Source organism: Salmo trutta, chromosome 18, assembly GCF_901001165.1.
Source record: "Salmo trutta chromosome 18, fSalTru1.1, whole genome shotgun sequence".
Taxonomy (NCBI): domain Eukaryota; kingdom Metazoa; phylum Chordata; class Actinopteri; order Salmoniformes; family Salmonidae; genus Salmo; species Salmo trutta.
This window is the reverse complement of record NC_042974.1, coordinates 17,783,869-17,796,065: the sequence shown is the minus strand read 5'-3', so window position 1 is coordinate 17,796,065 and position 12,197 is coordinate 17,783,869. Positions and strand designations below refer to the sequence as shown.

The 12,197-nt window shown below is 46.4% G+C and overlaps 1 protein-coding gene across 1 annotated transcript in view; it reads right to left on the bottom strand.

The window, feature by feature from the left end:
* LOC115152901 (fascin-2-like) overlaps positions 1–11,607 on the bottom strand; it is a 33,284-nt gene extending 21,677 nt beyond the window's left edge. The window contains exons 1-3 of the mRNA XM_029697821.1: positions 11,352–11,607; positions 11,070–11,171; positions 9,814–10,540 (exon numbers count right to left, since the gene is read on the bottom strand). Coding sequence (XP_029553681.1) covers positions 9,814–10,540; positions 11,070–11,165 — 823 coding nt within the window. The 5' untranslated portion in view covers positions 11,166–11,171; positions 11,352–11,607. The remainder of the gene's footprint in view (positions 1–9,813; positions 10,541–11,069; positions 11,172–11,351) is intronic.
* Between the last annotated feature and the right edge of the window lie 590 nt (positions 11,608–12,197).

Here is a 12,197-nt window from a genome sequence, read left to right as displayed (position 1 = left end):
TGATTAACACACTCTGCACCTCACCACTCACCAATACAGTGTGTGTTGGAGAGAAAGAGAGAGAGAAAGCTTGTGTTTGTGAAAGAGTGTGTGTGTAGTACATGTTTGTAGGTACAAGATGGAGAGGGAGGGAAAGTGTGTATGTGTGAGTTTTTATGTGTGTGTCTGTGAGCGAGAAAGCTTGTGTGTACCCCGTATGAGTGTCTGTCAGCACTAGTAAATCAAATCAAATTGTATTTGTCACATGCGCCGAATACAACAGTTGTAGACCTTACAGTGAAATGCTTACTTACAAGCCCTTAACCAACAATGCTTTAAGACTTTAAAGACTTTAAGACTTTACACTTAAAAAAATAAGTGTTAAGTAAAAAATACATAAGTAGAAAACATAAAATAAAAGTAACAAATAATTAAACAGCAGCAGTAAAATAAGAAGCGAGGCTATATACAGGGTGTACCGGTACAGAGTCAATGTGCGGGGTATTGAGGTAATATGTACATGTAGGTAGAGTTGAAGTGACTATGCATAGATAATAAACAGAGAATAGCAGCGATGTAAAAGAGGGGTCTGGGTAGCCCTTTGATTAGCTGTTCAGGAGTCTTATGGCTTGGGGGTAGTGAGATGTAGTGAGAATACAACAGGTGGGTAAACAGGTGGGTAAACAACAGGCGGGTAAACATGTGGGTAAACTCTGATTGCTGGTTGCGGTAAAAAAAAAAGTAACACTCCCTATATTTTTTATGCATTATTCTGCAACAGGTGGGTAAACTGTCCTGGCAAAAAAAAGGTATGTAAACTGCGTTCATTTGCGTTTACCCTCCACTACTCCACTGGTAATCGGCATATCTTCCCTGATGTTTCCTATAGTCCTCAGGCCTCGAGGTCATCACTCTCTGCTCGTCTCACTCAGCCATTTGGTTGTTGCAGATTGTAGCACTAACCAGGAACAATGAACCACAGCTACAGTTCCAACCCTCAGGTTGGAGTAACACTACCCCGCATCTTTACCTCAGAGCAGGAGGCATGGGCCAAAGACCCCAGCATCAAACACAGACTGTACACTGAACATCAGATTAGTGGTATTCAAACTTCAGCGGGGGACCCCCGCAACCCCACCCCAAATCTAATGACACTGTCACACCCTGATCTGTTTCACCTGTCTTTGTGCTTGTCCCCCCCCCAAGTGTCGCCCATCTTCCCCATTATCCCCTGTGTATTTTTACCTGTGTTCTCTGTTTGTCTGTTGCCAGTTCGTCTTTTTGTCAAGCCAACCAGCGTTTTTGTGTCAGCGCCTGCTTTTCCCCAGTCTCTCTTTTCTCATCCTGGTTTTTGACCCTTGCCTGTCCTGACCCTGTACCCACCCGCCTGACCACTCTGCCTGACCCTGACCCTGAGCCTGCCTGCCGTCCTGTACGTTTGCACCACCTCTGGATTACTGACCTCTGCCTGACCTGACCCTGTACCCACCCAAATGACCACTCTACCTGACCCTGAGCCTACCAGCCGTCCTGTACCTTTGCCCCTGTTGCTGTAATAAACATTGTTACTTCACACAGTCTGCATCTGGGTCTTACCTTGATACCTGATTGTACTAACTGGCCATGACTGACCCAGCAGACCCGGGCCAGCTGCGCGACGCCATCTCCTCCCAAGGAGCCACCATAGGGAGTCACGAGGAACTGCTTCGTGGCCTTTTGGAGGGGAATCCCCCATGGCTGAACACCATGACTGGGCATTGGACGGTTTGCTGGAGCATTTACGCGGGTTGTCTGGGGTGCAGCCTACCACGGTGGTAACCCCACAGCCCCTCAGTAAAACCTCAGTAACCCAGCTGCTGGCAGTGCCGCCTCATCGGCCACTCCACCTTCTCGGGAGCCCCGTTTACCCCCCCGGAATGCTTCAACGAAGAGTTGAGCACCTGTCGGGCATTTCTAGCTCAGTGTGCCCTCATTTCCGAGCTTCAGCCGTCCTCCTTCCCCTCAGATGGCTCCAAGATAGCCTATTTCATCATGCTGATGTCCGGGAGGGCTCTCACCTGGGATACTGCTGTATGGGAACAGCAGCCGGCCATATGCATTAGTCTGGAGGGATTCGTGGCAGAGGTGAAGAAGGTTTTTTACGCCCTGTTCTCCGGGAGGGAAGCTGCCTAAAGGCTAATCTAGCTTCAGCAGGGTGCCTGCAGTATGGCTGACCATGCGGTGGATTTCCGCACGTTGGCAGCGGAGAGTGCTTGGAACCAGGAAGCACTGTTCGATATATTCCTGCAAGATGTCTCGGAGGAGGTCAAGGACGAGCTTGCTGCTCAGGAGTTACCTACGGATCTCGATTCCCTCATCGCTTTGACCATCTGAATCGATGGCCGACTACAGGAACGACGGAGGGAGATGGAATTTGATTTTGCTTGCACACCCACACTCCTTGACGGTCTCGTTGCTGAGAGGACCTGAGGCTTCCCGACCTGCCCCGAGGGCTGCTGAAAACATCCGAATCACCGCTTCCTGAGCCTATGCCACTAGGTAGAGCTGGGCTGTCGCCAGCGGAATGGCAATACAGGATCGACATGAACAGTTGTCTGTTTTGCGGGACTCTTGGTCATTTCGTGCCCTCTTGTCCTCTAAAGAAGCCAGGCTCACCGGCAGGAGCAAGGACCTCTGGTGGGCCATATGGAGAACGTTCCTGCTTACACTGCTCCCACCCATTTTCATGCCATTCTGCTGTGGGGAGACCAGTCCAAATCTCTCCGGGTTCTTATTGACTCTGGGGCCGACAATAGTTTTTTTGGACACTACCCTGGCGTCCAAGCTGAGCATCCCCACTCAACCCCTCTCCATTCCCATGGACGTTAGAGCGCTGGACGGGCGCTCTAGAGGCCCTAGTCACCCACAACACCACTCCCATTCACCTACGGGTGTCAGGGAACCATAGCGAGGCTATCCAGTTCCAGCTCATCAAGTACCCTCTGATTCCCATGGTATTGGGATTCTCCTGGCTCCAATGACACAATCCCCTCATTAACTGTTTAAGGTATAGGGGCAGTATTTTCGATTTCGGATGAAAAGCGTGCCCAGAGTAAACTGCCTAATACTCGGGCCCGGAGTCAAATATTTTCATATTATTAGTATATTTGGATAGAAAACACTCTGACTTTTCTAAAACTGTTTGAATGATGTCTGTGAGTATAACAGAGCTCATATGGCAGGCAAAAACCTGAGAAAAATCCAACCAGAAAGTGGGAAATCTGATGCTTGTAGTCTTTTCAAGTCATTGCCTATCTAACACACAGTGACTTAGGGTTCATTTTGCACTTCCTAAGGCTTCCACAAGATGTCAACAGTCTTTAGAACCTTGCAGTGAACAGAGAGCGAACAAGAAGGCCGGGAAGTTGGTGACTCAGAAAATGACATGAGTTCATTGGCGCGCATTCACGTGATGAGGTAGCTGTGTTCCATAACGTTTTTCAAGACATTGGAATCGTCCGGTTGGAATATTATTGAAGTTTTATGTTAAAAAGGCCCTAAGGATTGATGCTATACAACGTTTGACATGTTTCTACGAACGTAAATAGAACTTTCTTTGACTTTTCGTCATGAAATTTTCAGCGCGCTTCCTACATTTGGAGTAGCTAACTGAACGCGCAAACAACAAGGAGGTATTTGGACATAAATTATGGACTTTATCGAACAAAACAACATTTATTGTGAACCTGGGATTCCTGGAAGTGCCTTCTGATGAAGATCATCAAAGGAAAGTGAATATTTATAATGCTATTTATGATTTTAGATGACTCCAAAATGGCGGGTATCTCTATTGCCTGATGTATTTTTCAGAACGCCGTACTCAGATTATTGCAAAGTGTGCTTTCCCCGTGAAGCTTTTTTGAAATCTATCACAGCGGTTGCATTAAAAAGATGTTTATCTATAAATCTTATGATAACAGTTTAATATTTTATCAAAGTTTATGATGAGTATTTTTGTAAATTGTTGTGCTGATTCACCGGCAGTTTTGGAGGCAAAATATTTTCTGAACATCACGCGCCAATGTAAAATGTTTTTTGGGATATAAATATGAACTTTATCGAACAAAACATACATGTATTGTGTAACATTGAGTCCTAGGAGTGTGATCTGATGAAGATCGTCAAAGGTTAGGGCTTAATTTTAGCTGTATTTCTGTTTTTTGTGATCCCTCTCCTGCTTGGAAAATGGCTGTGTGGTTTTTCTTGTGTTGGCACTGTCCTAACATAATCTAATGCTATGCTTTCGCCGTAAAGCCTTTTTGAAATCAGACAATGTGGTTGGATTAAGGACAAGTGTATCTTTAAAATGGTGTAAAATAGTTGTATGTTTGAGAAATCTGAATTATAAGATATTGTTGTTTTGAATTTGCCGCCCTGATATTTCACGCTAGCGTCCCACGTAGCCCATAGAAGTTGACTGGTCTACTGGTGCCATCATGGGCTGGAGCCCATTCTGCCACGCCCATTGCCTGAAGTCAGCACAACCTTCCCTGTGACATATCCCTGGGGACTCGGAAGGCCCCCCGGACCTCTTCACCATTCCTGCGGAGTACCAGGACCTCAGGAGGTGTTCAGCAAGGCCCAGGCCACGTCGCTTCCGCCGCACCTTCCCTATGACTGTGGATTGACCTTCTTCCTAGTACCACGCCACCCCGGGGACGTCTGTACTCTCTGTCGGGACTGGAGACTAAGGCTATGGATACCTACATTGGGGACTCCCTAGCTGCTGAATTTATCCGTCCCTCTTTTTCTCCCGCCGGTGCAGGCTTCTTCTTCGTGGAGAAAAAGGACAAGACCCTGCACTGTATATTGACTACTGGGGAACTCAACTAGAGGTTGACCGATTAATTGGAATGGCCGATTAATTAGGGTCGATTTCAAGTTTTCATAACAATCGGTAATCAGCATTTCTGGACACTGATTATGGCTGATTACATTGCACTTCACTAGGAGACTGCATGGCAGGCTGACTACCTGTTATGTGAGTGCAGCAAGGAGCCAAGGTAAGGTGCTAGCTAGCATTAAACGTATCTTATAAAAAAACTATCAATCTCAACATAATCACTAGTTATTAACTACACATGGTTGATGATATTACTAGTTTATCTAGCTTGTCCTGCATTGCATATAGTCGATGCGGTGCCTGTTAATTTATCATTGAATCACAGCCTACTTCGACAAACGGGTAACAAGCGCATTCACAAAAATAGCACTGTCATTGCACCAATTTGTACCTAACCATAAACATCAATGCCTTTCTTAAAATCAATACACAAGTATATATTTTTAAATCTGCATATTTAGTTAATATTGCATGCTAACATGAATTTCTTTTACCTAGGGAAATTGTGTCACTTCTCTTGCGTTTTGGGCAACAGAGTCGAGGTATATGCAGCAGTTTGGGCCGCCTGGCTCGTTGCGAACTGTGAAGACCATTTCTTCCTAACAAAGACAGCCAACTTCGCCAAACGGGGGATGATTTAACAAAAGCGCATTTGCGAAAAAAAACAATCATTGCACGAATGTACCTAACTATAAACATCAATGCCTTTCTTAAAATCAATACACAGAAGTCTATTTTTTTTAAAACTGCATATTTAATTAAAAGAAATTCATGGTAGCAGGCAATATTAAACTAGGGAAATTGTGTCACTTCTCTTGCGTTCATTGCACGCAGAGTCAGGGTATATGCAACAGTTTGGGCCGCCTGGCTCGTTGCGAACTAATTTGCCAGAATTGTATGGAATTATGACATAACATTGAAGGTTGTGCAATCTAACAGCAATATTTAGACTTATGGATGCCACCTGTTAGATAAAATATGGAACGGTTCCGCACTTCACTGAAAGAAAAAACTTTTTGTTTTATCGAAATTATAGTTTCCGGATTTGACCATATTAATGACCTAAGGCTCGTATTTCTGTGTGTTATTATATTATAATTAAGTCTATGATTTGATAGAGCAGCCTGACTGAGCGGTGTTAGGCAGCAGCAGGCTCGTAAGCATTCATTCAAACAGCACTTTACTGTGTTTGCCAGCAGCTCTTCGCAATTCTTCAAGCATTGCGCTGTTTATGACTTCAAGCCTATCAACTCCCGAGATTAGGCTGGCAATACTAAAGTACCTATTAGAACATCCAATAGTCAAAGGTATATGAAATACAAATGGTATAGAGAGAAATAGTCCTATAATAACTACAACCTAAAACGTCTTACCTGGGAATATTGAAGACTCATGTTAAAAGGAACCACCAGCTATCATATGTTCTCATGTTCTGAGCAAGGAACTTAAACGTTAGCTTTTTTACATGGCACATATTGACAAGCGGATCTCCATCGGACCCCGGCTCCCGGCTCCCCAGCTCCCTGGGCAGAAGGTATGGCTCTCCACCCGGGATCTGCCCCTCCGGGTGGAGTCTCGCAAACTCTCCCCCCGGTTTATCGGCCCTTTCCCCATCTCCAAGGTCATTAGTCCCTCTGCTGTTTGTCTTCTGTTGTCCCGTACCCTTCGTATACACCCCACCTTTCATGTGTCCCGTATCAAGCCTGTGTCTCACAGTCCCTTGTCTTCCATTTCCAGGCCCACCTCTCCTCCCTGGGTCATCGATGGCCATCCAGCGTACACGGTGAGACGACTCCTGAGGGTTTCCAGTACCTGGTTGACTGGGAGGGTTATGGCCCAGAGGAGAGGTGCTGGGTCCCCGCTAGAGACATCCTGGACCCAGCCTTCATCGTCGACTTCCACCACCGGCATCCGGTCAACCAGGTATGCGCCTAGGTAGAATGCCAAGTGGTGTCCCTAGAGGGGGGGGGGGGGGGGGTACTGTCACGCTCTAATCTGTTTCACCTCTCTTCCCCATTATCCCCAGTGTATTTTTACCTGTGTTTTGTGTTTGTCTGTTGCCAGTTCGTCTTGTTTGTCAAGCCAACCAGCATTTTTGTGTCAGCTCCAGCTTTTCCCCAGTCTCTCTTTTCTTGTCCTCCTGGTTTTTGACCCTTACCTGTCCTTACCCTGTACCCACCCACCTGACAACTCTGCCTGACCCTGAGCCTGCCTGCCGTCCTGTACCTTTGCCCCGGTTGTGTAACGCCCTGGCCATAGAGAGGGGTTTTTGTTCTTTATTTTGGTTAGGCCAGGGTGTTACATTGGGTGGGCGTTCTATGTTCTGTTTCTATGTTTTTGTATTTCTTTGTTTTGGGCCGTGTGTGGCTCCCAATCAGGCATAGCTGAAGTTCGTTGTTGTTGATTTGGAGTCACACATAAGTGCATGTTTTTCCGTTGGGTTTTTGTGGGTAATTGTTTTCTGTTTCTGTTCAGTGTTTCACCTGACAGGACTGTTGGCTGTCAGTTTCTTATTTTGTATTTGTATAGTGTTCCATTTCTTAATTAAATATGATGAACACTAACTCCGCTGCGTTTTGGTCCACTCTCTCTTCAGACAGCCGTTACAGGTTGCTGTAATAAACATTGTCACTTCGACACGGTCTGCATCTGGATCTTACTCAATGAAATTTTATTTTTGTAATTACCTTTCTCAAAAAATGTTGTGTATTGTCCCATACAATAATACACTACATGACTAAAAGTATGTGGACACCTGCTCGTCGAATATCTCATTCCAAAATCATGGGCATTAATATGGAGTTGGTCGCCTCTTTGCTGCTATAACACCCTCCACTCTTCTGGGAAGGCTTTCCACTAAATGTTGGAACATTGCTCTGAGGACTTGCTTCCATTCAGCCACAAGATCCTTAGTGAGGTTGGGCACTTATGTCAGGTGATAAGGCCTGGCTTGCAGTCGGTGTTCCAATTCATCCCAAAGGTGTTTGATGGGGTTGAGATCAGGGATCTGTGCAGGCCAGTCAAGTTCTTCCACACCGATCTCGACAAACCATTTCTGTATGGATCTCGCTTTGTACACCGGGGCATTGTCATGCTGAAACAGGAAAGGGCCTTCCCCAAACTGTTGCCACAAAGTTAGAATTGTCTAGAATGTCATTGTATGCTGTACCATTAAGATTTCCCTTCACTGGAACTAACTAGCCCGAAACATGAAAAACAGCCCCAGACCATTATTCCTCCTCCACCAAACTTTACAGTTGCCAATATGCATTGAGGCAGGTAGCGTTCTCTTGGCATCCGCCAAACCCAGATTCATCTGTTGGACTGCCAGATGGGAAAAAGTTATTAATCACTCCAGAGAATGCTTTTCCGCTGCTCCAGAGTCCAATGGCAGTGAGCTTTACACCACTCCAGTCGACGTTTGGCATTGCGCATGGTGATCTTAGGCTTGTGTGCGGCTGCTTGGCCATGGAAACCCATTTCATGAAGCTCCCGACTAACAGTTCTTGTGCTGATGTTGCTTCCAGAGGCAGTTTGGAACTCGGTAGTGAGTGTTGCAACCAAGGACAGACGATTTTTACGAGTTATGTGCTTCAGCTCTCGGTGGTCCCATTCTGTGAGCTGTGTAGCCTACCATTTCGTGGCTAAGCCGTTGTTGCTCCTAGATGTTTCCACTTCACAATAACAGAACTTACAGTTTACCGGGGAAGCTCTAGCAGGGCAGTAATTTCACGAACTGACTTGTTGGAAAGATGGCATCCTATGACAGGTGTGGTTGGAATAGACGAATCCACTAAATTGAAGGGGTGTCTACATACCTTTGTATATATATAGTGTATGTGCTCTTAATTTTTTGTTCCTACATTTATTTTAATTATTTGGCAACCCCACTTTATTTTGGGTCGCGACCCCGACTTTGAATAGTACTACCGCTCTAGATTCTTGGAATAGATTTACTCTAGATTCAATCTGGATTTTAAGAGATGAGATACTAATAACATGGTAGATTCTGGAATCAGTTACCGGGTCTATGATAATGCAGTTGTTTGTCGCTTGGGCAATGGGAAAGAGACATTATTCTGCAGTGGGTTTCAAAAGGATATCTTCAGGATATCTACTTCCCCAGAGTCAGATGAACTCGTGGATACCATTTTTAAAGTCTCTGCGTGCAGTTTGAAGGAAGTTGCTAACTAGCGTTAGCGCAATGACTGGAAGTTTATGTAACTGCTAGTTAGCATTGGCTCACGAAACAACCTCTAACTTCCTTCATACTGGATGCAGAGACATAAAAATGGTATCTGTGAGTTCATCTGACTCTGGGGAAGTATATAAAGGGCTTCATTGCCAACATCCTAAAATATTCCTTTAAGCTACTGTAAGGAAGCAGTGGAATTTTACTACTAAAAGCCCTATAAAAACACATTAATAGAATGTTAGAAACAGAACAATCAATCAACGCATGCACACTCGCATGCACACACACACACACACACACACACACACACACACACACACACACACACGTACTCAAGAACTGTGTTCATCTGGTCTTTGAGGAAACACCCAACCTCAGGCAATATGACAAGATAAGGAATCTGAAAACTACATTACCCATAATTATGGAACAGTCCCTATCGGCTGTCAAACATCCCTATCGAGTGGCAGTAGTATGGGTCCATGCATATTCAATACGGCCACTAATGTATTTCCTGTACATCTGAAAGCTCAGTTACCACAGTAGGTATCAAGTGGTACAAGAAATATGTGGGAGTAGTAGTAGCAGTAGCAGTAGTTGTAGTAGTAGCAGTTGTAAGAGTAGTTTTAGAGAGGAGAGGGAGAGAAAAACTAAAAACAGAAAGACAATGTAAGAGGTGTGTACTGTATATTTATGTGTGTGTGATGTACATGTTCATACTGTGTTTCCTCTACTGTGTATGTGGTGTATGTCTTACCTTGCCGTATAGACACATATTTACTGTTGGCTGCAATCAGCACCACCTGAGGGTGGCTCTCCTCCAGGTCAAACAGCTCGTCCTTCCCAGGCTTGGTGCACCTGCCAGACCTCAGTGTCCCCGTGGGTCCCATGGGACTCAGGTACTTCCCCTCATAGTCCTTAAACGCCAGCTTCCCACACTGCAGCTCCAGTGTGTACCCTGTGCCCATCCCGCTCTCCGCTGACAGCGTCCCATCGTTGACTAGGTAACGGCTGTCACAGGTCTTGAGCCGGTACTTCCCATCCAGGTAGACGAGCGTCAGGAGAGCTGCCACGCCCCACGGAATTTTCCGGTCCACGGCAATCTCGCCATTGCGGTGTGACAGGTGGGCATAGCGCTTGCGGGCCATACTGAGCAGGTTGGCCTGCGGGTGGAGTGCCAGGTGTACTGCCCACAGCTCCGCCTCTGTGATCACCTGGGTGAAGCAGGACAGGTAGTCCCAGGAACCTCCAAAGAACCTCAGATAGGGTTCAGACTGCAGTGCCCAGCGGCTGTCTGATTGGGCAGCGATCAGGAAGCGGCAGTCTGTGTTCTGGACCTCGGCCTCGCAGGTGACCTTGCCATTCTTGTCGGAGGCCAGGTATCGGCCCAGATGGCTGCGGAAGTAGACCACCTGGGGGTCATGGGAGTCCTGCTCTAACGTCCACACCTGCTTCCTCTTCAGACTGGGGGCCGATGCATTCACCTGATGGAGGAGAGATCACTGTCAAACAGAGCACTGGGAATAGCTCCACTGATGGAGGAGAGATCGCTGTCAAACAGAGCACTGGGAATAGCTCCACTGATGGAGGAGAGATCGCTGTCAAACAGAGCACTGGGAATAGCTCCACTGATGGAGGAGAGATCACTGTCAAACAGAGCACTGGGAATAGCTCCACTGATGGAGGAGAGATCACTGTCAAACAGAGCACTGGGAATAGCTCCACTGATGGAGGAGAGATCACTGTCAAACAGAGCACTGGGAATAGCTCCACTGATGGAGGAGAGATCACTGTCAAACAGAGCACTGGGAATAGCTCCACTTGTCTCCCTCAGTCCTGCCCTCTTCTCCTGTCTTCCTCCTTTCAAACTCTTTCCTGCTTTAGACAAACTTGGTTGGCATCTACTCTACTCTGGCATGAAAAGGACAAAGGAGTTGGCTAAAGCAGACCAGGCTGGCACCAGTCTAGAAGGGAACACATTAAGACTAAGTTGTGTCAGATGAGGTATCTCACCTTGAAGCCAAAGGCCTCTGCGGTGAGGTAGCAACTCTCATGATTGATCAGACCAAACTGCAGCTTCAGTGGACGGTTTGTACTGTTAGTGGGCATCCTGACCTGGAGAGGGGGAGAGGGGAGGAAGGGGAGAGGGTGAGGTACGAGGGGTCGGCAGAATGAGGCAATGAAATATGAGAAGAAATCAATGAAGAAGGTAGCTATGTAATGCAGGGACTACAAATTCCTGCTTCTCCGCCGTCTTTAAAAAACATTTTTTACACAGATTAATAATCTACTTACTGTGATTATATGGTTCCTTTTCTGTAGTTTCTGTGATTCCTACGCTCCTAATTCCCAGATTAAAAAGAATCCTTATTCTGTCTCTGTCTCCTCTCTTCTTGTCTCTCTCTGGGTGGTTGAGAGACTCTTGTCGTTCTCTCTCTACTCCTTCTTTCTCGTTCTGTCGTTCAGGGCTCCAGGGGTTTTCCATGAGGTTTTTCCCTAATCAGGATTATAGTAGTTAGTAGGACTCAACACTGCAATCCAACTAGTGACGTCACCCTCCCCCCTCTCGTTTCACAACTTCCCTCTTTCAGACTACCTCTCCCCCTCTCGTTTCACAACTTCCCTCTTTCAGACTACCTCTCCCCCTCTCGTTTCACAACTTCCCTCTTTCAGACTACCTCTCCCCCTCTCGTTTCACAACTTCCCTCTTTCAGACTACCTCTCCCCTTCTCGTTTCACAACTTCCCTCTTTCAGACTACCTCTCCCCCTCTCGTTTCACAACTTCCCTCTTTCAGACTACCTCTCCCCCTCTCGTTTCACAACTTCCCTCTTTCAGACTACCTCTCCCCTTCTCCCTCAATGTATACTTCCCCTCTTCTTTCTCTCTCTCCCTCAATGTCTGCCTCCCACTCAATCATTCCCTTTGTCTCTGTCTCACTCAATGACTCTCTTCCTCTATGCTTCACTTACTCTGTCTGCCTGTCTGCCTGTCTCCAGTCTCTCTCTCTCTCTCTCTCTCTCTCTCTCTCTCTCTCTCTCAGCCAGTCTCTCTGTTTCTCTAAATCCCTGTTCTTTCCGTCTCTCCCAGTTCCTGTCTATGAGATTACTGAGCCACTGGTCTCATGACCAGTCTCCAACCC